Here is a 26,612-nt window from a genome sequence, read left to right on the forward strand (position 1 = left end):
CTCCCTCTACACTGTCCCCCATCAAACACTCCCAGGACAGGTACAGCACGGGGTTAGATACAGAGTAAAGCTCCCTCTACACTGTCCCCCATCAAACACTCCCAGGACAGGTACAGCATGGGGTTAGATACAGAGTAAAGCTCCCTCTACACTGTCCCCATCAAACACTCCCAGGACAGGTACAGCACGGGGTTGGATACAGGGTAAATCTCCCTCTACACTGTCCCCCATCAAACACTCCCAGGACAGGTACAGCACGGGGTTAGATACAGAGTAAAGCTCCCTCTACACTGTCCCCATCAAACACTCCCAGGACAGGTACAGCACGGGGTTAGATACAGAGTGAAGCTCCCTCTACACTGTCCCCCATCAAACACTCCCAGGACAGGTACAGCACGGGGTTAGATACAGAGTAAAGCTCCCTCTACACTGTCCCCATCAAACACTCCCAGGACAGGTACAGCACGGAGTTAGATACAGAGTAAAGCTCCCTCTACACTGTCCCCATCAAACACTCCCAGGACAGGTACAGCACGGGGTTAGATACAGAGTAAAGCTCCCTCTACACTGTCCCCCATCAAACACTCCCAGGACAGGTACAGCACGGGGTTAGATACAGAGTAAAGCTCCCTCTACACTGTCCCCCATCAAACACTCCCAGGACAGGTACAGCATGGGGTTAGATACAGAGTAAAGCTCCCTCTACACTGTCCCCATCAAACACTCCCAGGACAGGTACAGCACGGGGTTGGATACAGGGTAAATCTCCCTCTACACTGTCCCCCATCAAACACTCCCAGGACAGGTACAGCACGGGGTTAGATACAGAGTAAAGCTCCCTCTACACTGTCCCCATCAAACACTCCCAGGACAGGTACAGCACGGGGTTAGATACAGAGTGAAGCTCCCTCTACACTGTCCCCCATCAAACACTCCCAGGACAGGTACAGCACGGAGTTAGATACAGAGTAAAGCTCCCTCTACACTGTCCCCCATCAAACACTCCCAGGACAGGTACAGCACGGGGTTGGATACAGGGTAAATCTCCCTCTACACTGTCCCCCATCAAACACTCCCAGGACAGGTACAGCACGGGGTTAGATACAGAGTAAAGCTCCCTCTACACTGTCCCCATCAAACACTCCCAGGACAGGTACAGCACGGGGTTAGATACAGAGTGAAGCTCCCTCTACACTGTCCCCCATCAAACACTCCCAGGACAGGTACAGCACGGGGTTAGATACAGAGTAAAGCTCCCTCTACACTGTCCCCCATCAAACACTCCCAGGACAGGTACAGCACGGGGTTAGATACAGTGTAAAGCTCCCTCTACACTGTCCCCCATCAAACACTCCCAGGACAGGTACAGCACGGGGTTAGATACAGAGTAAAGCTCCCTCTACACTGTCCCCATCAAACACACCCAGGACAGGTACAGCACGGGGTTAGATACAGAGTAAAGCTCCCTCTACACTGTCCCCATCAAACACTCCCAGGACAGGGACAGCACGGGGTTAGATACAGAGTGAAGCTCCCTCTACACTGTCCCCATCAAACACTCCCAGGACAGGTACAGCACGGGGTTAGATACAGAGTAAAGCTCCCTCTACACTGTCCCCATCAAACACTCCCAGGACAGGGACAGCACGGGGTTAGATACAGAGTAAAGCTCCCTCGACACTGTCCCCATCAAACACTCCCAGGACAGGTACAGCACGGGGTTAGATACAGAGTAAAGCTCCCTCTACACTGTCCCCATCAAACACTCCCAGGACAGGTACAGCACGGGGTTCGATACAGAGTAAAGCTCCCTCTACACTGTCCCCATCAAACACTCCCAGGACAGGTACAGCACGGGGTTCGATACAGAGTAAAGCTCCCTCTACACTGTCCCCATCAAACACTCCCAGGACAGGTACAGCACGGCGTTAGATACAGAGTAAAGCTCCCTCTACACTGTCCCCCATCAAACACTCCCAGGACAGGTACAGCACGGGGTTAGATACAGAGTAAAGCTCCCTCTACACTGTCCCCCATCAAACACTCCCAGGACAGGTACAGCACGGGGTTAGATACAGAGTAAAGCTCCCTCTACAATGTCCCCCATCAAACACTCCCAGGACAGGGACAGCACGGGGTTAGATACAGAGTAAAGCTCCCTCTACACTGTCCCCCATCAAACACTCCCAGGACAGGGACAGCACGGGGTTAGATACAGAGTAAAGCTCCCTCTACACTGTCCCCATCAAACACTCCCAGGACAGGTACAGCACGGGGTTAGATACAGAGTAAAGCTCCCTCTACACTGTCCCCCATCAAACACTCCCAGGACAGGTACAGCACGGGGTTAGATACAGAGTAAAGCTCCCTCTACACTGTCCCCCATCAAACACTCCCAGGACAGGGACAGCACGGGGTTAGATACAGAGTAAAGCTCCCTCTACACTGTCACCATCAAACACTCCCAGGACAGGGACAGCACGGGGTTAGATACAGAGTAAAGCTCCCTCTACACTGTCCCCATCAAACACTCCCAGGACAGGTACAGCATGGGGTTAGATACAGAGTAAAGCTCCCTCTACACTGTCCCCCATCAAACACTCCCAGGACAGGTACAGCACGGGGTTAGATACAGAGTAAAGCTCCCTCTGCACTGTCCCCATCAAACACTCCCAGGACAGGTACAGCACGGGGTTAGATACAGAGTAAAGCTCCCTCTACACTGTCCCCATCAAACACTCCCAGGACAGGTGCAGCACGGGGTTAGATACAGAGTAAAGCTCCCTCTACACTGAACCCCATCAAACACTCCCAGGACAGGTACAGCACGGGGTTAGATACAGAGTAAAGCTCCCTCTGCACTGTCCCCCATCAAACACTCCCAGGACAGGTACAGCACGGGGTTAGATACAGAGTAAAGCTCCCTCTACACTGTCCCCATCAAACACTCCCAGGACAGGGACAGCACGGGGTAAGATACAGAGTAAAGCTCCCTCTACACTGTCCCCATCAAACACTCCCAGGACAGGGACAGCACGGGGTTAGATACAGAGTAAAGCTCCCTCTACACTGTCCCCCATCAAACACTCCCAGGACAGGTACAGCACGGGGTTAGATACAGAGTAAAGCTCCCTCTACACTGTCCCCATCAAACACTCCCAGGACAGGTACAGCACGGGGTTAGATACAGAGTAAAGCTCCCTCTACACTGTCCCCCATCAAACACTCCCAGGACAGGCACAGCACGGGGTTAGATACAGAGTAAAGCTCCCTCTACACTGTCCCCCATCAAACACTCCCAGGACAGGTACAGCACGGGGTTAGATACAGAGTAAAGCTCCCTCTACACTGTCCCCATCAAACACTCCCAGGACAGGTACAGCACGGGGTTAGATCCAGAGTAAAGCTCCCTCTACACTGTCCCCCATCAAACACTCCCAGGACAGGTACAGCACGGGGTTAGATACAGAGTAAAGCTCCCTCTACACTGTCCCCCATCAAACACTCCCAGGACAGGTACAGCACGGGGTTAGATACAGAGTAAAGCTCCCTCTACACTGTCCCCCATCAAACACTCCCAGGACAGGTACAGCATGGGGTTAGATACAGAGTAAAGCTCCCTCTACACTGTCCCCATCAAACACTCCCAGGACAGGTACAGCACGGGGTTGGATACAGGGTAAATCTCCCTCTACACTGTCCCCCATCAAACACTCCCAGGACAGGTACAGCACGGGGTTAGATACAGAGTAAAGCTCCCTCTACACTGTCCCCATCAAACACTCCCAGGACAGGTACAGCACGGGGTTAGATACAGAGTGAAGCTCCCTCTACACTGTCCCCCATCAAACACTCCCAGGACAGGTACAGCACGGGGTTAGATACAGAGTAAAGCTCCCTCTACACTGTCCCCATCAAACACTCCCAGGACAGGTACAGCACGGAGTTAGATACAGAGTAAAGCTCCCTCTACACTGTCCCCATCAAACACTCCCAGGACAGGTACAGCACGGGGTTAGATACAGAGTAAAGCTCCCTCTACACTGTCCCCCATCAAACACTCCCAGGACAGGTACAGCACGGGGTTAGATACAGAGTAAAGCTCCCTCTACACTGTCCCCCATCAAACACTCCCAGGACAGGTACAGCATGGGGTTAGATACAGAGTAAAGCTCCCTCTACACTGTCCCCATCAAACACTCCCAGGACAGGTACAGCACGGGGTTGGATACAGGGTAAATCTCCCTCTACACTGTCCCCCATCAAACACTCCCAGGACAGGTACAGCACGGGGTTAGATACAGAGTAAAGCTCCCTCTACACTGTCCCCATCAAACACTCCCAGGACAGGTACAGCACGGGGTTAGATACAGAGTGAAGCTCCCTCTACACTGTCCCCCATCAAACACTCCCAGGACAGGTACAGCACGGAGTTAGATACAGAGTAAAGCTCCCTCTACACTGTCCCCCATCAAACACTCCCAGGACAGGTACAGCACGGGGTTGGATACAGGGTAAATCTCCCTCTACACTGTCCCCCATCAAACACTCCCAGGACAGGTACAGCACGGGGTTAGATACAGAGTAAAGCTCCCTCTACACTGTCCCCATCAAACACTCCCAGGACAGGTACAGCACGGGGTTAGATACAGAGTGAAGCTCCCTCTACACTGTCCCCCATCAAACACTCCCAGGACAGGTACAGCACGGGGTTAGATACAGAGTAAAGCTCCCTCTACACTGTCCCCCATCAAACACTCCCAGGACAGGTACAGCACGGGGTTAGATACAGTGTAAAGCTCCCTCTACACTGTCCCCCATCAAACACTCCCAGGACAGGTACAGCACGGGGTTAGATACAGAGTAAAGCTCCCTCTACACTGTCCCCATCAAACACACCCAGGACAGGTACAGCACGGGGTTAGATACAGAGTAAAGCTCCCTCTACACTGTCCCCATCAAACACTCCCAGGACAGGGACAGCACGGGGTTAGATACAGAGTGAAGCTCCCTCTACACTGTCCCCATCAAACACTCCCAGGACAGGTACAGCACGGGGTTAGATACAGAGTAAAGCTCCCTCTACACTGTCCCCATCAAACACTCCCAGGACAGGGACAGCACGGGGTTAGATACAGAGTAAAGCTCCCTCGACACTGTCCCCATCAAACACTCCCAGGACAGGTACAGCACGGGGTTAGATACAGAGTAAAGCTCCCTCTACACTGTCCCCATCAAACACTCCCAGGACAGGTACAGCACGGGGTTCGATACAGAGTAAAGCTCCCTCTACACTGTCCCCATCAAATACTCCCAGGACAGGTACAGCACGGAGTTAGATACAGAGTAAAGCTCCCTCTACACTGTCCCCATCAAACACTCCCAGGACAGGTACAGCACGGCGTTAGATACAGAGTAAAGCTCCCTCTACACTGTCCCCCATCAAACACTCCCAGGACAGGTACAGCACGGGGTTAGATACAGAGTAAAGCTCCCTCTACACTGTCCCCATCAAACACTCCCAGGACAGGTACAGCACGGGGTTAGATACAGAGTAAAGCTCCCTCTACACTGTCCCCCATCAAACACTCCCAGGACAGGTACAGCACGGGGTTAGATACAGAGTAAAGCTCCCTCTGCACTGTCCCCCATCAAACACTCCCAGGACAGGTACAGCACGGGGTTAGATACAGAGTAAAGCTCCCTCTACACTGTCCCCATCAAACACTCCCAGGACAGGGACAGCACGGGGTAAGATACAGAGTAAAGCTCCCTCTACACTGTCCCCATCAAACACTCCCAGGACAGGGACAGCACGGGGTTAGATACAGAGTAAAGCTCCCTCTACACTGTCCCCCATCAAACACTCCCAGGACAGGTACAGCACGGGGTTAGATACAGAGTAAAGCTCCCTCTACACTGTCCCCATCAAACACTCCCAGGACAGGTACAGCACGGGGTTAGATACAGAGTAAAGCTCCCTCTACACTGTCCCCCATCAAACACTCCCAGGACAGGCACAGCACGGGGTTAGATACAGAGTAAAGCTCCCTCTACACTGTCCCCCATCAAACACTCCCAGGACAGGTACAGCACGGGGTTAGATACAGAGTAAAGCTCCCTCTACACTGTCCCCATCAAACACTCCCAGGACAGGTACAGCACGGGGTTAGATCCAGAGTAAAGCTCCCTCTACACTGTCCCCCATCAAACACTCCCAGGACAGGTACAGCACGGGGTTAGATACAGAGTAAAGCTCCCTCTACACTGTCCCCCATCAAACACTCCCAGGACAGGTACAGCACGGGGTTAGATACAGAGTAAAGCTCCCTCTACACTGTCCCCCATCAAACACTCCCAGGACAGGTACAGCATGGGGTTAGATACAGAGTAAAGCTCCCTCTACACTGTCCCCATCAAACACTCCCAGGACAGGTACAGCACGGGGTTGGATACAGGGTAAATCTCCCTCTACACTGTCCCCCATCAAACACTCCCAGGACAGGTACAGCACGGGGTTAGATACAGAGTAAAGCTCCCTCTACACTGTCCCCATCAAACACTCCCAGGACAGGTACAGCACGGGGTTAGATACAGAGTGAAGCTCCCTCTACACTGTCCCCCATCAAACACTCCCAGGACAGGTACAGCACGGGGTTAGATACAGAGTAAAGCTCCCTCTACACTGTCCCCATCAAACACTCCCAGGACAGGTACAGCACGGAGTTAGATACAGAGTAAAGCTCCCTCTACACTGTCCCCATCAAACACTCCCAGGACAGGTACAGCACGGGGTTAGATACAGAGTAAAGCTCCCTCTACACTGTCCCCCATCAAACACTCCCAGGACAGGTACAGCACGGGGTTAGATACAGAGTAAAGCTCCCTCTACACTGTCCCCCATCAAACACTCCCAGGACAGGTACAGCATGGGGTTAGATACAGAGTAAAGCTCCCTCTACACTGTCCCCATCAAACACTCCCAGGACAGGTACAGCACGGGGTTGGATACAGGGTAAATCTCCCTCTACACTGTCCCCCATCAAACACTCCCAGGACAGGTACAGCACGGGGTTAGATACAGAGTAAAGCTCCCTCTACACTGTCCCCATCAAACACTCCCAGGACAGGTACAGCACGGGGTTAGATACAGAGTGAAGCTCCCTCTACACTGTCCCCCATCAAACACTCCCAGGACAGGTACAGCACGGAGTTAGATACAGAGTAAAGCTCCCTCTACACTGTCCCCCATCAAACACTCCCAGGACAGGTACAGCACGGGGTTGGATACAGGGTAAATCTCCCTCTACACTGTCCCCCATCAAACACTCCCAGGACAGGTACAGCACGGGGTTAGATACAGAGTAAAGCTCCCTCTACACTGTCCCCATCAAACACTCCCAGGACAGGTACAGCACGGGGTTAGATACAGAGTGAAGCTCCCTCTACACTGTCCCCCATCAAACACTCCCAGGACAGGTACAGCACGGGGTTAGATACAGAGTAAAGCTCCCTCTACACTGTCCCCCATCAAACACTCCCAGGACAGGTACAGCACGGGGTTAGATACAGTGTAAAGCTCCCTCTACACTGTCCCCCATCAAACACTCCCAGGACAGGTACAGCACGGGGTTAGATACAGAGTAAAGCTCCCTCTACACTGTCCCCATCAAACACACCCAGGACAGGTACAGCACGGGGTTAGATACAGAGTAAAGCTCCCTCTACACTGTCCCCATCAAACACTCCCAGGACAGGGACAGCACGGGGTTAGATACAGAGTGAAGCTCCCTCTACACTGTCCCCATCAAACACTCCCAGGACAGGTACAGCACGGGGTTAGATACAGAGTAAAGCTCCCTCTACACTGTCCCCATCAAACACTCCCAGGACAGGGACAGCACGGGGTTAGATACAGAGTAAAGCTCCCTCGACACTGTCCCCATCAAACACTCCCAGGACAGGTACAGCACGGGGTTAGATACAGAGTAAAGCTCCCTCTACACTGTCCCCATCAAACACTCCCAGGACAGGTACAGCACGGGGTTCGATACAGAGTAAAGCTCCCTCTACACTGTCCCCATCAAACACTCCCAGGACAGGTACAGCACGGGGTTAGATACAGAGTAAAGCTCCCTCTACACTGTCCCCCATCAAACACTCCCAGGACAGGTACAGCACGGGGTTAGATACAGAGTAAAGCTCCCTCTACACTGTCCCCATCAAACACTCCCAGGACAGGTACAGCACGGGGTTAGATACAGAGTAAAGCTCCCTCTACACTGTCCCCATCAAACACTCCCAGGACAGGGACAGCACGGGGTAAGATACAGAGTAAAGCTCCCTCTACACTGTCCCCATCAAACACTCCCAGGACAGGGACAGCACGGGGTTAGATACAGAGTAAAGCTCCCTCTACACTGTCCCCCATCAAACACTCCCAGGACAGGTACAGCACGGGGTTAGATACAGAGTAAAGCTCCCTCTACACTGTCCCCATCAAACACTCCCAGGACAGGTACAGCACGGGGTTAGATACAGAGTAAAGCTCCCTCTACACTGTCCCCCATCAAACACTCCCAGGACAGGCACAGCACGGGGTTAGATACAGAGTAAAGCTCCCTCTACACTGTCCCCCATCAAACACTCCCAGGACAGGTACAGCACGGGGTTAGATACAGAGTAAAGCTCCCTCTACACTGTCCCCATCAAACACTCCCAGGACAGGTACAGCACGGGGTTAGATCCAGAGTAAAGCTCCCTCTACACTGTCCCCCATCAAACACTCCCAGGACAGGTACAGCACGGGGTTAGATACAGAGTAAAGCTCCCTCTACACTGTCCCCCATCAAACACTCCCAGGACAGGTACAGCACGGGGTTAGATACAGAGTAAAGCTCCCTCTACACTGTCCCCCATCAAACACTCCCAGGACAGGGACAGCATGGGGTTAGATACAGAGTAAAGCTCCCTCTACACTGTCCCCATCAAACACTCCCAGGACAGGTACAGCACGGGGTTGGATACAGGGTAAATCTCCCTCTACACTGTCCCCCATCAAACACTCCCAGGACAGGTACAGCACGGGGTTAGATACAGAGTAAAGCTCCCTCTACACTGTCCCCATCAAACACTCCCAGGACAGGTACAGCACGGGGTTAGATACAGAGTGAAGCTCCCTCTACACTGTCCCCCATCAAACACTCCCAGGACAGGTACAGCACGGGGTTAGATACAGAGTAAAGCTCCCTCTACACTGTCCCCATCAAACACTCCCAGGACAGGTACAGCACGGAGTTAGATACAGAGTAAAGCTCCCTCTACACTGTCCCCATCAAACACTCCCAGGACAGGTACAGCACGGGGTTAGATACAGAGTAAAGCTCCCTCTACACTGTCCCCCATCAAACACTCCCAGGACAGGTACAGCACGGGGTTAGATACAGAGTAAAGCTCCCTCTACACTGTCCCCCATCAAACACTCCCAGGACAGGTACAGCATGGGGTTAGATACAGAGTAAAGCTCCCTCTACACTGTCCCCATCAAACACTCCCAGGACAGGTACAGCACGGGGTTGGATACAGGGTAAATCTCCCTCTACACTGTCCCCCATCAAACACTCCCAGGACAGGTACAGCACGGGGTTAGATACAGAGTAAAGCTCCCTCTACACTGTCCCCATCAAACACTCCCAGGACAGGTACAGCACGGGGTTAGATACAGAGTGAAGCTCCCTCTACACTGTCCCCCATCAAACACTCCCAGGACAGGTACAGCACGGAGTTAGATACAGAGTAAAGCTCCCTCTACACTGTCCCCCATCAAACACTCCCAGGACAGGTACAGCACGGGGTTGGATACAGGGTAAATCTCCCTCTACACTGTCCCCCATCAAACACTCCCAGGACAGGTACAGCACGGGGTTAGATACAGAGTAAAGCTCCCTCTACACTGTCCCCATCAAACACTCCCAGGACAGGTACAGCACGGGGTTAGATACAGAGTGAAGCTCCCTCTACACTGTCCCCCATCAAACACTCCCAGGACAGGTACAGCACGGGGTTAGATACAGAGTAAAGCTCCCTCTACACTGTCCCCCATCAAACACTCCCAGGACAGGTACAGCACGGGGTTAGATACAGTGTAAAGCTCCCTCTACACTGTCTCCCATCAAACACTCCCAGGACAGGTACAGCACGGGGTTAGATACAGAGTAAAGCTCCCTCTACACTGTCCCCATCAAACACACCCAGGACAGGTACAGCACGGGGTTAGATACAGAGTAAAGCTCCCTCTACACTGTCCCCATCAAACACTCCCAGGACAGGGACAGCACGGGGTTAGATACAGAGTGAAGCTCCCTCTACACTGTCCCCATCAAACACTCCCAGGACAGGTACAGCACGGGGTTAGATACAGAGTAAAGCTCCCTCTACACTGTCCCCATCAAACACTCCCAGGACAGGGACAGCACGGGGTTAGATACAGAGTAAAGCTCCCTCGACACTGTCCCCATCAAACACTCCCAGGACAGGTACAGCACGGGGTTAGATACAGAGTAAAGCTCCCTCTACACTGTCCCCATCAAACACTCCCAGGACAGGTACAGCACGGGGTTCGATACAGAGTAAAGCTCCCTCTACACTGTCCCCATCAAACACTCCCAGGACAGGTACAGCACGGGGTTAGATACAGAGTAAAGCTCCCTCTACACTGTCCCCCATCAAACACTCCCAGGACAGGTACAGCACGGGGTTAGATACAGAGTAAAGCTCCCACTGCACTGTCCCCCATCAAACACTCCCAGTACAGGGACAGCACGGGGTTAGATACAGAGTAAAGCTCCCTCTACACTGTCCCCATCAAACACTCCCAGTACAGGGACAGCACGGGGTTAGATACAGAGTAAAGCTCCCTCTACGCTGTCCCCATCAAACACTCCCAGGACAGGGACAGCACGGGGTTAGATACAGAGTAAAGCTCCCTCTACACTGTCCCCATCAAACACTCCCAGGACAGGTACAGCACGGGGTTAGATACAGAGTAAAGCTCCCTCTACACTGTCCCCATCAAACACTCCCAGGACAGGGACAGCACGGGGTTAGATACAGAGTGAAGCTCCCTCTACACTGTCCCCATCAAACACTCCCAGGACAGGTACAGCACGGGGTTAGATACAGAGTAAAGCTCCCTCTACACTGTCCCCATCAAACACTCCCAGGACAGGGACAGCACGGGGTTAGATACAGAGTAAAGCTCCCTCGACACTGTCCCCATCAAACACTCCCAGGACAGGTACAGCACGGGGTTAGATACAGAGTAAAGCTCCCTCTACACTGTCCCCATCAAACACTCCCAGGACAGGTACAGCACGGGGTTCGATACAGAGTAAAGCTCCCTCTACACTGTCCCCATCAAACACTCCCAGGACAGGTACAGCACGGGGTTAGATACAGAGTAAAGCTCCCTCTACACTGTCCCCCATCAAACACTCCCAGGACAGGTACAGCACGGGGTTAGATACAGAGTAAAGCTCCCACTGCACTGTCCCCCATCAAACACTCCCAGTACAGGGACAGCACGGGGTTAGATACAGAGTAAAGCTCCCTCTACACTGTCCCCATCAAACACTCCCAGTACAGGGACAGCACGGGGTTAGATACAGAGTAAAGCTCCCACTACACTGTCCCCATCAAACACTCCCAGGACAGGTACAGCACGGGGTTAGATACAGACTAAAGCTCCCTCTACACTGTCCCCCATCAAACACTCCCAGGACAGGTACAGCACGGGGTTAGATACAGAGTAAAGCTCCCTCTACGCTGTCCCCATCAAACACTCCCAGGACAGGGACAGCACGGGGTTAGATACAGAGTAAAGCTCCCTCTGCACTGTCCCCCATCAAACACTCCCAGGACAGGTACAGCACGGGGTTAGATACAGAGTAAAGCTCCCTCTACACTGTCCCCATCAAACACTCCCAGGACAGGGACAGCACGGGGTTAGATACAGAGTAAAGCGCCCTCCACACTGTCCCCCATCAAACACTCCCAGGACAGGTACAGCACGGGGTTAGATACTGAGTAAAGCTCCCTCTACACTGTCCCCATCAAACACTCCCAGGACAGGGACAGCACGGGGTTAGATACAGAGTAAAGCGCCCTCCACACTGTCCCCCATCAAACACTCCCAGGACAGGTACAGCACGGGGTTAGATACAGAGTAAAGCGCCCTCCACACTGTCCCCCATCAAACACTCCCAGGACAGGTACAGCACGGGGTTAGATACTGAGTAAAGCTCCCTCTACACTGTCCCCCATCAAACACTCCCAGGACAGATACAGCACGGGGTTAGATACAGAGTAAAGCTCCCTCTACACTGTCCCCCATCAAACAGTCCCAGGACAGGTACAGCACGGGGTTAGATACAGAGTAAAGCTCCCTGTTCGGGGCCTGATCCGTGCTGTGTGTGTTTCCCGTTCTAGGTGCGGGTGGAGCAGAGGCCCCCGCGGTGGGATCTGGACAGCGAGAGCGCGGAGCCCCCCACGGACGTGCGCACCCTGCTGGAGAACATTCTGGAACTGCTGAAGCCCGGGGAGACGGTGGCCAGAGCGATCCGGCGTCTGGGGGGCAAAGGGGGGAGCGGCAAGAGCCAGACCGGCAGACGCCCCTGGGAGGCCAAGCGGCGGAAGAGGGAGGGGGAGGGAGAGGAGGAGGGCGAGGGGGCAACCACGGAGGAGGAGGAGGAGGAGGAGAGGCGGAGGAGCGAGTGTTTGGACCGCCTGACCGGCCTGGCTGACCAGATGGTGGCCTGGGGAGAGTACGAGATCTATCAGGACACCTACGAGAAGGTGCGTCACCGGCTCCGGAAGGCGAGTGCGCAGCCCCCCAAGTCTGCAGCTGCCGCGGACCCCCTGGACATGTTCGCTGAACAGATCGACGAGACTCTCCTCAAACCAAGAGAGGAAACCTCACCAGAGACAGGTGTGACCCCCCTCTCTGTCCCCCTAACTGCCTCTCTCTCTGTCCCCCTAACTCCCTCTCTCTCTGTCCCCCTAACTCCCTCTCTCTCTCTGTCCCCCTAACCCCCTCTCTCTCTGTCCCCCAAACTCCCTCTCTGTCCCCCTAACTCCCTCTCTCTCTGTCCTCCTAACTCCATCTCTCTGTCCCCCTAACCCCCTCTCTCTCTGTCCCCCAAACTCCCTCTCTGTCCCCCTAACTCCCTCCCGCTCTCTCTGTCCCCCTAACTCCCTCTCTCTCTGTCCCCCTAACTCCCTCTCTCTCTGTCCCCCTAACTCCCTCTCTCTCTCTCTGTCCCCCTAACTCCCTCTCTCTCTGTCCCCCTAACTCCCTCTCTCTCTGTCCCCCTAACTCCCTCTCTCTCTGTCCCCCTAACTCCCTCTCTCTCTGTCCCCCTAACTCCCTCTCTCTCTGTCCCCCTAACTCCCTCTCTCTCTGTCCCCCTAACTCCCTCTCTCTCTGTCCCCCTAACTCCCTCTCTCTCTGTCCCCCTAACTCCCTCTCTCTCTGTCCCCCTAACTCCCTCTCTCTCTGTCCCCCAAACTCCCTCTCTCTCTGTCCCCCTAACTCCCTCTCTCTGTCCCCCTAACTCCCTCTCTCTCTGTCCCCCTAACTCCCTCTCTCTCTATCCCCCAAACTCCCTCTCTCTCTGTCCCCCTAACTCCCTCTCTCTCTGTCCCCCTACCTCCCTCTCTCTCTGTCCCCCTAACTCCCTCTCTCTCTCTCTGTCCCCCAACTCCCTCTCTCTCTGTCCCCCTAACTCCCTCTCTCTCTGTCCCCCAAACTCCCTCTCTCTCTGTCCCCCTAACTCCCTCTCTCTGTCCCCCTAACTCCCTCTCTCTCTGTCCCCCTAACTCCCTCTCTCTCTGTCCCCCTAACTCCCTCTCTCTCTGTCCCCCAAACTCCCTCTCTCTCTGTCCCCCAAACTCCCTCTCTCTCTGTCCCCCTAACTCTCTCTCTCTCAGGGAGATATCTGTACACTGACTGGTGTCTCTCAGTATTCTCTCAGGGAGATATCTGTACACTGACTGGTGTCTCTCAGTCCCCTGTCTCTCTCTCAGGGAGATATCTGTACCCTGACTGGTGTCTCTCAGTCCCCTCTCTCTCTCTCAGGGTGATATCTGTACACTGACTGGTGTCTCTCAGTCCCCTCTCTCTCTCAGGGAGATATCTGTACACTGACTGGTGTCTCTCTGTCTCCTCTCTCTCTCAGGGGGATATCTGTACACTGACTGGTGTCTCTCAGTCCCCTCTCTCTCAGGGAGATATCTGTACACTGACTGGTGTCTCTCTGTCTCCTCTCTCTCTCAGGGGGATATCTGTACACTGACTGGTGTCTCTCAGTCCCCTCTCTCTCTCTCAGGGAGATATCTGTACACTGACTGGTGTCTCTCAGTCCCCTCTCTCTCTCTCAGGGAGATATCTGTACCCTGACTGGTGTCTCTCAGTCCCCTCTCTCTCTCTCAGGGTGATATCTGTACACTGACTGGTGTCTCTCAGTCCCCTCTCTCTCTCTCTCAGGGATATATCTGTACACTGACTGGTGTCTCTCTGTCTCCTCTCTCTCTCTCTCTCAGGGGGATATCTGTACACTGACTGGTGTCTCTCAGTCCCCTCTCTCTCAGGGAGATATCTGTACACTGACTGGTGTCTCTCTGTCTCCTCTCTCTCTCAGGGGGATATCTGTACACTGACCGGTGTCTCTCAGTCCCCTCTCTCTCTCAGGGAGATATCTGTACACTGACTGGTGTCTCTCAGTCCTCTCTCTCTCAGGGAGATATCTGTACACTGACTGGTGTCTCTCAGTCCTCTCTCAGGGAGATATCTGTACACTGACTGGTGTCTCTCAGTCCCCTCTCTCTCTCTCTCAGGGAGATATCTGTACACTGACTGGTGTCTCTCAGTCCCCTCTCTCTCTCTCAGGGAGATATCTGTACACTGACTGGTGTCACTCAGTCCCCTCTCTCTCTCACTCAGGGAGATATCTGTACACTGACTGGTGTCTCTCAGTCCCCTCTCTCTCTCTCGGGGAGATATCTGTACACTGACTGGTGTCTCTCAGTCCCCTCTCTCTCTCTCTCAGGGAGATATCTGTACACTGACTGGTGTCTCTCAGTCCCCTTTCTCTCTCTCAGGGAGATACCTGTACACTGACTGCTGTCTCTCAGTCCCCTCTCTTTCTCTCAGGGAGATATCTGTACACTGACTGGTGTCTCTCAGTCCCCTCTCTCTCTCTCTCTCAGCGTGATATCTGTACACTGACTGGTGTCTCTCAGTCCTCTCTCAGGGAGATATCTGTACACTGACTGGTGTCTCTCAGTCCCCTCTCTCTCTCTCAGGGAGATATCTGTACACTGACTGGTGTCTCTCAGTCCCCTCTCTCTCTCACAGGGGGATATCTGTACACTGACTGGTGTCTCTCAGTCCTCTCTCAGGGAGATATCTGTACACTGACTGGTGTCTCTCAGTCCCCTCTCTCTCTCTCAGGGAGATATCTGTACACTGACTGGTGTCTCTCAGTCCCCTCTCTCTCTCTCAGGGGGTTATCTGTACCCTGACTGGTGTCTCTCAGTCCCCTCTCTCTCTCTCAGGGTGATATCTGTACACTGACTGGTGTCTCTCAGCCCCCTCTCTCTCTCTCTCAGGGAGATATCTGTACACTGACTGGTGTCTCTCAGTCCCCTCTCTCTCTCTCAGGGAGATATCTGTACACTGACTGGTGTCTCTCAGTCCCCTCTCTCTCTCTCTCAGGGAGATATCTGTACACTGACTGGTGTCTCTCAGTCCCCTCTCTCTCTCTCAGGGAGATATCTGCACACTGACTGGTGTCTCTCAGTCCCCTCTCTCTCTCTCAGGGAGATATCTGTACACTGACTGGTGTCTCTCTGTCTCCTCTCTCTCTCTCTCAGGGGGATATCTGTACACTGACTGGTGTCTCTCAGTGTCCCCTCTCTCAGGGAGATATCTGTACACTGACTGGTGTCTCTCTGTCTCCTCTCTCTCTCAGGGGGATATCTGTACACTGACTGGTGTCTCTCAGTCCCCTCTCTCTCTCTCAGGGAGATATCTGTACACTGACTGGTGTCTCTCAGTCCCCTCTCTCTCTCTCAGGGAGATATCTATACACTGACTGGTGTCTCTCAGTCCTCTCTCTCAGGGAGATATCTGTACCCTGACTGGTGTCTCTCAGTCCCCTCTCTCTCTCAGGGAGATACCTGTACACTGACCGGTGTCTCTCAGTCCCCTCTCTCTCTCAGGGAGATATCTGTGCACTGACTGGTGTCTCTCAGTCCTCTCTCTCTCAGGGAGATATCTGTACACTGACTGGTGTCTCTCAGTCCTCTCTCAGGGAGATATCTGTACACTGACTGGTGTCTCTCAGTCCCCTCTCTCTCTCTCAGGGAGATATCTGTACACTGACTGGTGTCTCTCAGTCCCCTCTCTCTCTCTCAGGGAGATATCTGAACACTGACTGGTGTCTCTCAGTCCCCTCTCTCTCAGGGAGATATCTGTACACTGACTGGTGTCACTCAGTCCCCTCTCTCTCTCACTCAGGGAGATATCTGTACACTGACTGGTGTCACTCAGTCCCCTCTCTCTCTCACTCAGGGAGATATCTGTACACTGACTGGTGTCACTCAGTCCCCTCTCTCTCTCACTCAGGGAGATATCTGTACACTGACTGGTGTCTCTCAGTCCTCTCTCTCTCTCTCTCAGGGAGATATCTGAACACTGACTGGTGTCTCTCAGTCGTCTCTCTCTCTCTCTACGAGATATCTGTACACTGACTGGTGTCTCTCAGTCCTCTCTCTCTCAGGGAGATATCTGTACACTGACTGGTGTCTCTCAGTCCCCTCTCTCTCTCTCAGGGAGATATCTGTACACTGACTGGTGTCTCTCAGTCCCCTCTCTCTCTCTCAGGGAGATATCTGAACACTGACTGGTGTCTCTCAGTCCCCTCTCTCTCAGGGAGATATCTGTACACTGACTGGTGTCACTCAGTCCCCTCTCTCTCTCACTCAGGGAGATATCTGTACACTGACTGGTGTCACTCAGTCCCCTCTCTCTCTCACTCAGGGAGATATCTGTACACTGACTGGTGTCACTCAGTCCCCTCTCTCTCTCACTCAGGGAGATATCTGTACACTGACTGGTGTCTCTCAGTCCTCTCTCTCTCTCTCTCAGGGAGATATCTGAACACTGACTGGTGTCTCTCAGTCGTCTCTCTCTCTCTCGGAGATATCTGTACACTGACTGGTGTCACTCAGTCCCCTCTCTCTCTCACTCAGGGAGATATCTGAACACAGACTGGTGTCTCTAAGTCGTCTCTCTCTCAGGGAGATATCTGCACACTGACTGGTGTCTCTCAGTCCTCTCTCAGGGAGATATCTGTACACTGACTGGTGTCTCTCAGTCCTCTCTCTCTCAGGGAGATATCTGCACACTGACTGGTGTCTCTCAGTCCTCTCTCAGGGAGATATCTGTACACTGACTGGTGTCTCTCAGTCCCCTCTCTCTCTCTCAGGGAGATATCTGTACACTGACTGGTGTCTCTCCGTCCTCTCTTTCTCTCAGGGAGATATCTGTACACTGACTGGTGTCTCTCAGTCCCCTCTCTCTCTCAGGGGGATATCTGTACACTGACTGATGTCTCTCAGTCCCCTCTCTCTCTCTCTCTCAGAGAGATATCTGTACACTGACTGGTGTCTCTCAGTCCCCTCTCTCTCTCTCAGGGAGATATCTGTACACTGACTGGTGTCTCTCAGTCCCCTCTCTCTCTCTCAGGGAGATATCTGTACACTGACTGGTGTCTCTCAGTCCCCTCTCTCTCTCTCAGGGAGATATCTGTACACTGACTGGTGTCTCTCAGTCCTCTCTCTCTCTCTCTCAGGGGGATATCTGTACACTGACTGGTGTCTCTCAGTCCCCTCTCTCTCTCAGGGGGATATCTGTACACTGACTGGTGTCTCTCAGTCCCCTCTCTCTCTCTCAGGGAGATATCTGTACACTGACTGGTGTCTCTCAGTCCCCTCACTCTCTCTCAGAGAGATATCTGTACACTGACTGGTGTCTCTCAGTCCCCTCTCTCTCTCTCAGGGAGATATCTGTACACTGACTGGTGTCTCTCAGTCCTCTCTCTCTCTCTCTCAGGGAGATATCTGTACACTGACTGGTGTCTCTCAGTCCCCTCTCTCTCTCAGGGAGATATCTGTACACTGACTGGTGTCTCTCAGTCCCCTCTCTCTCTCTCTCTCTGGGAGATATCTGTACACTGACTGGTGTCTCTCAGTCCCCTCTCTCTCTCTCAGGGAGATATCTGTACACTGACTGGTGTCTCTCAGCCCCCTCTCTCTCTCTCTCAGGGAGATATCTGTACACTGACTGGTGTCTCTCAGTCCTCTCTCTCTATCAGGGAGATATCTGTACACTGACTGGTGTCTCTCAGTCCTCTCTCTCTCTCTCAGGGAGATATCTGTACACTGACTGGTGTCTCTCAGTCCCCTCTCTCTCTCAGGGAGATATCTGGACACTGACTGGTGTCTCTCAGTCCCCTCTCTCTCTCTCTCAGGGAGATATCTGTACACAGACTGGTGTCTCTCAGTCCCCTCTCTCTCTCAGGGAGATATCGGGACACTGACTGGTGTCTCTCAGTCCTCTCTCTCTCTCTCAGGGAGATATCTGTACACTGACTGGTGTCTCTCAGTCCCCTCTCTCTCAGGGAGATATCTGTACACTGACTGGTGTCTCTCAGTTCCCTCTCTCTCTCTCTCAGGGAGATATCTGTACACTGACTGGTGTCTCTCAGTCCTCTCTCTCTCTCAGGGAGATATCTGTACACTGACTGGTGTCTCTCAGTCCCCTCTCTCTCTCTCAGGGAGATATCTGTACACTGACTGGTGTCTCTCAGTCCTCTCTCTCTCTCAGGGAGATATCTGTACACTGACTGGTGTCTCTCAGTTCCCTCTCTCTCTCTCTCAGGGAGATATCTGTACACTGACTGGTGTCTCTCAGTCCTCTCTCTCTCTCAGGGAGATATCTGTACACTGACTGGTGTCTCTCAGTCCCCTCTCTCTCTCTCAGGGAGATATCTGCACACTGACTGGTGTCTCTCAGTCCCCTCTCTCTCTCTCAGGGAGATATCTGTACACTGACTGGTGTCTCTCAGTTCCCTCTCTCTCTCTCTCAGGGAGATATCTGTACACTGACTGGTGTCTCTCAGTCCCCTCTCTCTATCTCAGGGAGATATCTGTACACTGACTGGTGTCTCTCAGTCCCCTCTCTCTCTCTCTCAGGGAGATATCTGTACACTGACTGGTGTCTCTCAGTCCCCTCTCTCTCTCTCTCAGGGGGATATCTGTACACTGACTGGTGTCTCTCAGTCCCCTCTCTCTCTCTCTCAGGGAGATATCTGTACACTGACTGGTGTCTCTCAGTCCTCTCTCTCTCTCTCTCAGGGAGATATCTGAACACTGACTGGTGTCTCTCAGTCGTCTCTCTCTCTCTCGGAGATATCTGTACACTGACTGGTGTCACTCAGTCCCCTCTCTCTCTCACTCAGGGAGATATCTGAACACAGACTGGTGTCTCTCAGTCGTCTCTCTCTCAGGGAGATATCTGCACACTGACTGGTGTCTCTCAGTCCTCTCTCAGGGAGATATCTGTACACTGACTGGTGTCTCTCAGTCCTCTCTCTCTCAGGGAGATATCTGCACACTGACTGGTGTCTCTCAGTCCTCTCTCAGGGAGATATCTGTACACTGACTGGTGTCTCTCAGTCCCCTCTCTCTCTCTCAGGGAGATATCTGTACACTGACTGGTGTCTCTCCGTCCTCTCTTTCTCTCAGGGAGATATCTGTACACTGACTGGTGTCTCTCAGTCCCCTCTCTCTCTCAGGGGGATATCTGTACACTGACTGGTGTCTCTCAGTCCCCTCACTCTCTCTCAGAGAGATATCTGTACACTGACTGGTGTCTCTCAGTCCCCTCTCTCTCAGGGAGATATCTGTACACTGACTGGTGTCTCTCAGTCCTCTCTCTCTCTCTCAGGGAGATATCTGTACACTGACTGGTGTCTCTCAGTCCCCTCTCTCTCTCAGGGAGATATCTGTACACTGACTGGTGTCTCTCAGTCCCCTCTCTCTCTCTCTCTCTGGGAGATATCTGTACACTGACTGGTGTCTCTCAGTCCCCTCTCTCTCTCTCAGGGAGATATCTGTACACTGACTGGTGTCTCTCAGCCCCCTCTCTCTCTCTCTCAGGGAGATATCTGTACACTGACTGGTGTCTCTCAGTCCTCTCTCTCTCTCAGGGAGATATCTGTACACTGACTGGTGTCTCTCAGTCCTCTCTCTCTCTCTCAGGGAGATATCTGTACACTGACTGGTGTCTCTCAGTCCCCTCTCTCTCTCAGGGAGATATCTGGACACTGACTGGTGTCTCTCAGTCCCCTCTCTCTCTCTCTCAGGGAGATATCTGTACACAGACTGGTGTCTCTCAGTCCCCTCTCTCTCTCAGGGAGATATCGGGACACTGACTGGTGTCTCTCAGTCCTCTCTCTCTCTCTCAGGGAGATATCTGTACACTGACTGGTGTCTCTCAGTCCCCTCTCTCTCAGGGAGATATCTGTACACTGACTGGTGTCTCTCAGTTCCCTCTCTCTCTCTCTCAGGGAGATATCTGTACACTGACTGGTGTCTCTCAGTCCTCTCTCTCTCTCAGGGAGATATCTGTACACTGACTGGTGTCTCTCAGTCCCCTCTCTCTCTCTCAGGGAGATATCTGTACACTGACTGGTGTCTCTCAGTCCTCTCTCTCTCTCAGGGAGATATCTGTACACTGACTGGTGTCTCTCAGTTCCCTCTCTCTCTCTCTCAGGGAGATATCTGTACACTGACTGGTGTCTCTCAGTCCTCTCTCTCTCTCAGGGAGATATCTGTACACTGACTGGTGTCTCTCAGTCCCCTCTCTCTCTCTCAGGGAGATATCTGCACACTGACTGGTGTCTCTCAGTCCCCTCTCTCTCTCTCAGGGAGATATCTGTACACTGACTGGTGTCTCTCAGTCCCCTCTCTCTCTCTCTCAGGGAGATATCTGTACACTGACTGGTGTCTCTCAGTCCCCTCTCTCTCTCTCTCAGGGGGATATCTGTACACTGACTGGTGTCTCTCAGTCCCCTCTCTCTCTCTCTCAGGGGGATATCTGTACACTGACTGGTGTCTCTCTGTCCTCGCTCTCTCTGGGAGATATTGTGGGGATGTTAATAAGTACGCTCTTCCTGTTTTTGTTTGATCCCAGATATAATCCCAACCGGGTTGACGGAGGTGATGTGGGAATACAAATGGGAGAACAAGGAAGATGCCGAGATCTTTGGTCCTTTCTCGAGTTGTCAGATGCAGGTAGGATTGGACAGAGGGGAGCGACTCTCCATCATTTTGGAATGATGTGACAATATCAGAACCCTTTCCATCACAGCGAGAGAAGGCTTGAGGGCCGGTGGGTTAGCACTGCTGCCTCACAGCGCCAGGGACCTGGGTTCGATTCCCGGCTCGGGTCACTGTCTGTGCGGAGTCTGCACGTTCTCCCCGTGTCTGCGTGGGTTTCCTCCTGGTGCTCCGGTTTCCTCCCACGTTCCAAAGATGTGCGGGTTAGGTGGATTGGCCATGCTAAATTGCCCCTTAGTGTCCAAAGATGTGTAGGTTAGGTGGATTGGCCGTGCTAAATTGCCCCTTCGTGTCCAAAGATGTGCAGGTTAGGTGGATTGGCCATGCTAAATTGTCCCTTAGTGTCCAAAGATGTGCGGGTTAGGTGGATTGGCCATGCTAAATTGTCCCTTAGTGTCCAAAGATGTGCAGGTTAGGGGGATTGGCCATGCTAAATTGTCCCTTAGTGTCCAAAGATGTGCAGGTTAGGGGGATTGGCCATGCTAAATTGCCCCTTAGTGTCCAAAGATGTGTAGGTTAGGTGGATTGGCCATGCTAAATTGCCCCTTAGTGTCCAAAGATGTGCAGGTTAGGTGTATTGGCCGTGCTAAATTGTCCCTTAGTGTCCAAAGATGTTGGGGGATTTTTGGGGTAAATACGTGGGGTTCTGGGGACAGACCCTGGGTGAAATCCTCCTTCAGAGAGTCGATGCAGACGCGATGGGCCGAATGGCCTCCGTCTTCCTGGTTGGGGGTCTGTGTTACCTGTAATATTGAATCACTCCGTGTGTCGTAATAACACATTGACAGCAGCTGACATTAGGAGCAGGAGTCGGCCACCTGGCCCCTCGAGCCTGCCCCGTCATTCAATAAGATCATGGCTGATCTTTGCGTGGACTCAGCTCCACTTACCCGCCCGCTCCCCTTAATTCCTTTCCTGTTCAAAAATCTATCCATCCTTGCCTTAAAAACATTCAATGAGGGAGCCTCAACTGGGTGGGAAATTCCACAGATTCACAACCCTTTGTGTGAAGAAGTTCCTCCTCAACTCAGTCCTAAATCTGCTCCCCCTTATTTTGAGGCCATGCCCCCTAGTTCTAGTTTCACCCGCCAGTGGAAACAACTTCCCTGCTTCTATCTTATCTATTCCCTTCATAATCTTAGATGTTTCTATAAGATCTCCCCTCATTCTTCTGAATTCCAATGAGTATAGCCCCAGTCTACTCAGTCTCTCCTCATAAGCCAACCCTCTCAACTCCGGAATCAACCGAGTGAATCTCCTCTGCACCCCCTCCAGTGCCAGTATATCCTTTCTCAAGTAAGGAGACCAAAACTGTACACAGTACTCCAGGTATGGCCTCACCAGCACCTTATACAGCTGCAACATAACCTCGCTGTTTTTAAACTCCATCCCTCTAGCAATGAAGGACAAAATTCCATTTACCTTCTTAATTACCTGCTGCACCTGCAAACTAACTTTTTGCAATTCATAGAATCAGAGATTTACAGCATGGAAACAGGCCCTTCGGCCCAACTTGTCCATGCTGCCCTTTTTTTTTAAACTGCTAAGCTAGTCCCAATTGCCCACATTTGGCCCATATCCCTCTATACCCATCGTACCCATGTAACTGTCTAAACGCTTTTTAAAAGACAAAATTGTACCCGCCTCTACTACTGCCTCTGGCAGCTCGTTCCAGACACTCACCACTCTCTGTGTGAAAAAAATTGCCCCTCTGGACTCTTTTGTATCTCTCCCCTCTCACCTTAAACCGATGCCCTCTAGTTTTAGACTCCCCTACCTTTGGGAAAAGATATTGACGATCTAGCTGATCTGTGCCCCTCATTATTTTATAGACCTCTATAAGGTCACCCCTCAGCCTCCTACGCTCCAGAGAAAAAAGTCCCAGTCTATCCAGCCTCTCCTTATAACTCAAACCATCAAGTCCCGGTAGCATCCTGGTAAATCTTTTCTGCACTCTTTCTAGTTTAATAATATCCTTTCTATAATAGGGTGACCAGAACTGTACACAGTATTCCAAGTGGGGCCTTACCAATGTCTTGTACAACTTCAACAAGACGTCCCAACTCCTGTATTCAATGTTCTGACCGATGAAACCAAGCATGCCGAATGCCTTCTTCACCACTCTGTCCACCTGTGACTCCACTTTCAAGGAGCTATGAACCTGTACCCCTAGATCTCTTTGTTCTGTAACTCTCCCCAACGCCCGACCATTAACTGAGTAAGTCCTGCCCTGGTTCAATCGACCAAAATGCATCACCTTGCATTTGTCAAAATTAAACTCCATCTGCCATTCGTCCGCCCAATGGCCCAATTGATCAAGATCCCGTTGCAATTGGAGATAACCTTCTTCACTGTCCACTATGCCACCAATCTTGGTGTCATCTGCAAACTTACTAACCATGCCTCCTATATTCTCATCCAAATCATTCATATAAATGACAAATAACAGTGGGCCCAGCACTGATCCCTGAGGCACACCGCTGGTCACAGGCCTCCAGTTTGAAAAACAACTCTCTACAACCACTCTCTGGCTTCTGTCAAGAAGCCAATTTTGTCTCCATTTAGATACCTCACCCTGGATCCTGTGAGATTTAACCTTGTGCAACAACCTACCATGCGGTACCTTGTCAAAGGCCTTGCTAAAGTCCATGTAGACAACATCAGCTGCCCTGCCCTCATCGACCTTCTTGGTTACTCTTCATGCTCAAGGACACCCAGGTCCCTCTGCACAGCAGCAGGCTGCAAATTGTTACCATTGGAATATCAGTCCAATAATAATTTAAATAGGAATGGTCGTGGTTTTTATATTGCTGTGATGTGAGTTGAGGGTGTGGTGGAATGTGTCTCGATGTGTCTAATCTGTCCCCCTCTTTATTTTCCGACCCTACCCTGCCCGTGACTCCTTCCCCCCCCCCCGCCTCCCCACACGCAGGACTGGGTGGATCAGGATTATTTCCGTGACGGAGTGTACTGCCGCAAGGTTGGCGAGTCCGCCAGCATCTTCTACAACTCGCGACGGATCGATTTTGAACTCTACACGTGACCCCCACACCCCCCCCCCCCCCGGCCTCTGGAGGGGGTGCGGCGCTGAGTGGAGGAACTCCCTCCCGCCACGGAACCCGAGCCCTTCCTGTTCTGGGGCGGGGGGAGGCGTTTGTTGTTGATAAGCTTGCACGGAGACACCACCAGCACCTACCGCTTCTCTCTCTCTCTCCGGCACCCCAACCCCCTCCTCCCCAACCCGCGGGAAGGAAATGTCGATCTTCAAGGACTCATTTGCTCGCGTACGGACTCTATCCCTCGCTCTCTTCCCAGCCCCACTCAAGGCAGAGCTATTTATCACCCCCAGCGACCCCCTATCCCTCCTCCCCCGGTGTTTGCCCGTCAGTGTGTTGACGTCTTATCCGCGTGTCGATATTGACCAGAGGAAAAACATGGCGGATTATTAAATATTGTCTGGAGTTACCGTGTCTGCTGTCCCATGGTGCCCCCCCCCCTCTCAGCCGGGGGGACGGGGTAAACTCGATCGAGGTTTTATTTATTCATTCGTGGGACACGGGCGTCGCTGGCTGGGCCCAGCATTTATTGCCCATCCCTAGTTGTCCCTTGAGAAGGTGGTGGTGAGCCGCCATCTTGAATCGCTGCAGTTCCCGCGCTGTGGGTTGGCCCTCAATCCCGTCAGGGAGGGAGTTCCAGGATTTTGACCCGGCGACTGCGAAGGAACGGCCGATATATTTCCGAGTCGGGACGGTGAGTAGCTCGGAGGGGGAGCTTGCAGGTGGTGGGTGTTCCCCAGGTATCTGCTGCCCTTCTGGATGGAAGCGGGCGTGGGTTTGGAAGGAGCTGTCTGAGGGTCTTTGGTGAGTTGCTGCAGTGCATCTTGTAGATGGTACACACTGCTGCTACTGAGGGAGGGAGCGGATGTTTGTAGATGTGGTGCCAATCAAACGGGGGCTACTTCATCCTGGATGGTGTCAAGCTTCTTGAACAAAGAAGATTCCAGCACAGGAACAGGCCCTTCGGCCCCTCCTGCACCGACCATGCTACCCCCGTCTGAACTAAAACCCCCTACCCTTCCGGGGACCATATCCCTCCATTCCCATCCTATTCATGTACTTGTCAAGACGCCCCTTAAGACTCACGACCGTATCCGCTTCCACTCCCTCCCCCCGGCAGCGAGTTCCAGGCACCCACCACCCTCTATGTAAAAAATCTGCCTCGTACATCTTTAAAACTTGCCCCTCGCACCTTAAACCTGTGCTCCCCGAGTAATTGACTCTTCCACCCTGGGGGGAAAAGCTTCTGACTCTCCACTCTGTCCCTCATAATCTTGTAGACTTCTATCAGGTCTCCCCTCAACCTCCGTCGTTCCAGTGAGAACAAACCAAGTTTCTCCAACCTCTCCTCATAGCTAATGCCCTCCATACCAGGCAACATCCTGGTAAATCTTTTCTGTACCCTCTCCAAAGCCTCCACATCCTTCTGGTAGTGTGGCGACCAGAATTGAACACTATATTCCAAGTGAGGTCTAACTAAGGTTCTATAAAGCTGCAACATGACTTGCCAGTTTTTAAACTCAATGTCCCGGCCGATGAAGGCAAGCGTGCCGTATGCCTTCTTGACTACCTTCTCCACCTGCATTGCCACTTTCAGTGACCTGTGTACCTGTACGCCCAGATCCCTCTGCCTATCAATACTTTTAATTTGAGTGTTGTTGGGAGTTGAGGCCATCCAGACAAGTGGGGAGTATTCTATCAGACTCCTGACTTGTGTCCTTGTCGATGGTGGACAGGCTTTGGGGAGTCAGGAGGTGAGTGACTCTCCGCAGGATTCCCAGCCTCTGACCTGCTCTGGGAGCCACTGTGTTTATGTGGTGAGTCCAGTTGAGATTATGGTCTACGGTGTCTCCCAAGATGTTGACAAGGAGTGTTACCTATGGTTTGGTTTGATTTATTGTGGTCTCGTAACTTTGGTTCTTGCGCGCTTTACAGACAAAGCATACTGTTCATAGAGTACAGAGGGGAGAGGAAAAGGATTTGATTTGATTTATTATTGTCCTGGATCGGGATACAGTGAAAAGTATTGCTTCTTGCGAGGAAGGTGTGCAGAGAGATTTGGACAGGCTGAGTGAGTGGGTGAGGATCTGGCAG

General features: G+C 52.6%; 1 protein-coding gene across 1 annotated transcript in view; it reads left to right on the top strand.

Annotated features, from left to right (window-relative positions):
• cd2bp2 (CD2 (cytoplasmic tail) binding protein 2) overlaps nucleotides 1-24,924 on the top strand; it is a 44,051-nt gene extending 19,127 nt beyond the window's left edge. The window contains exons 4-6 of the mRNA XM_078206989.1: nucleotides 12,487-12,985; nucleotides 21,317-21,417; nucleotides 24,395-24,924. Of these exons, the coding sequence (XP_078063115.1) occupies nucleotides 12,487-12,985; nucleotides 21,317-21,417; nucleotides 24,395-24,505 (711 nt within the window). The 3' untranslated portion in view covers nucleotides 24,506-24,924. The remainder of the gene's footprint in view (nucleotides 1-12,486; nucleotides 12,986-21,316; nucleotides 21,418-24,394) is intronic.
• The last annotated feature ends 1,688 nt before the right edge of the window (nucleotides 24,925-26,612 follow it).

Source organism: Mustelus asterias, unplaced genomic scaffold (assembly GCF_964213995.1).
Source record: "Mustelus asterias unplaced genomic scaffold, sMusAst1.hap1.1 HAP1_SCAFFOLD_1947, whole genome shotgun sequence".
Lineage (NCBI taxonomy): Eukaryota > Metazoa > Chordata > Chondrichthyes > Carcharhiniformes > Triakidae > Mustelus > Mustelus asterias.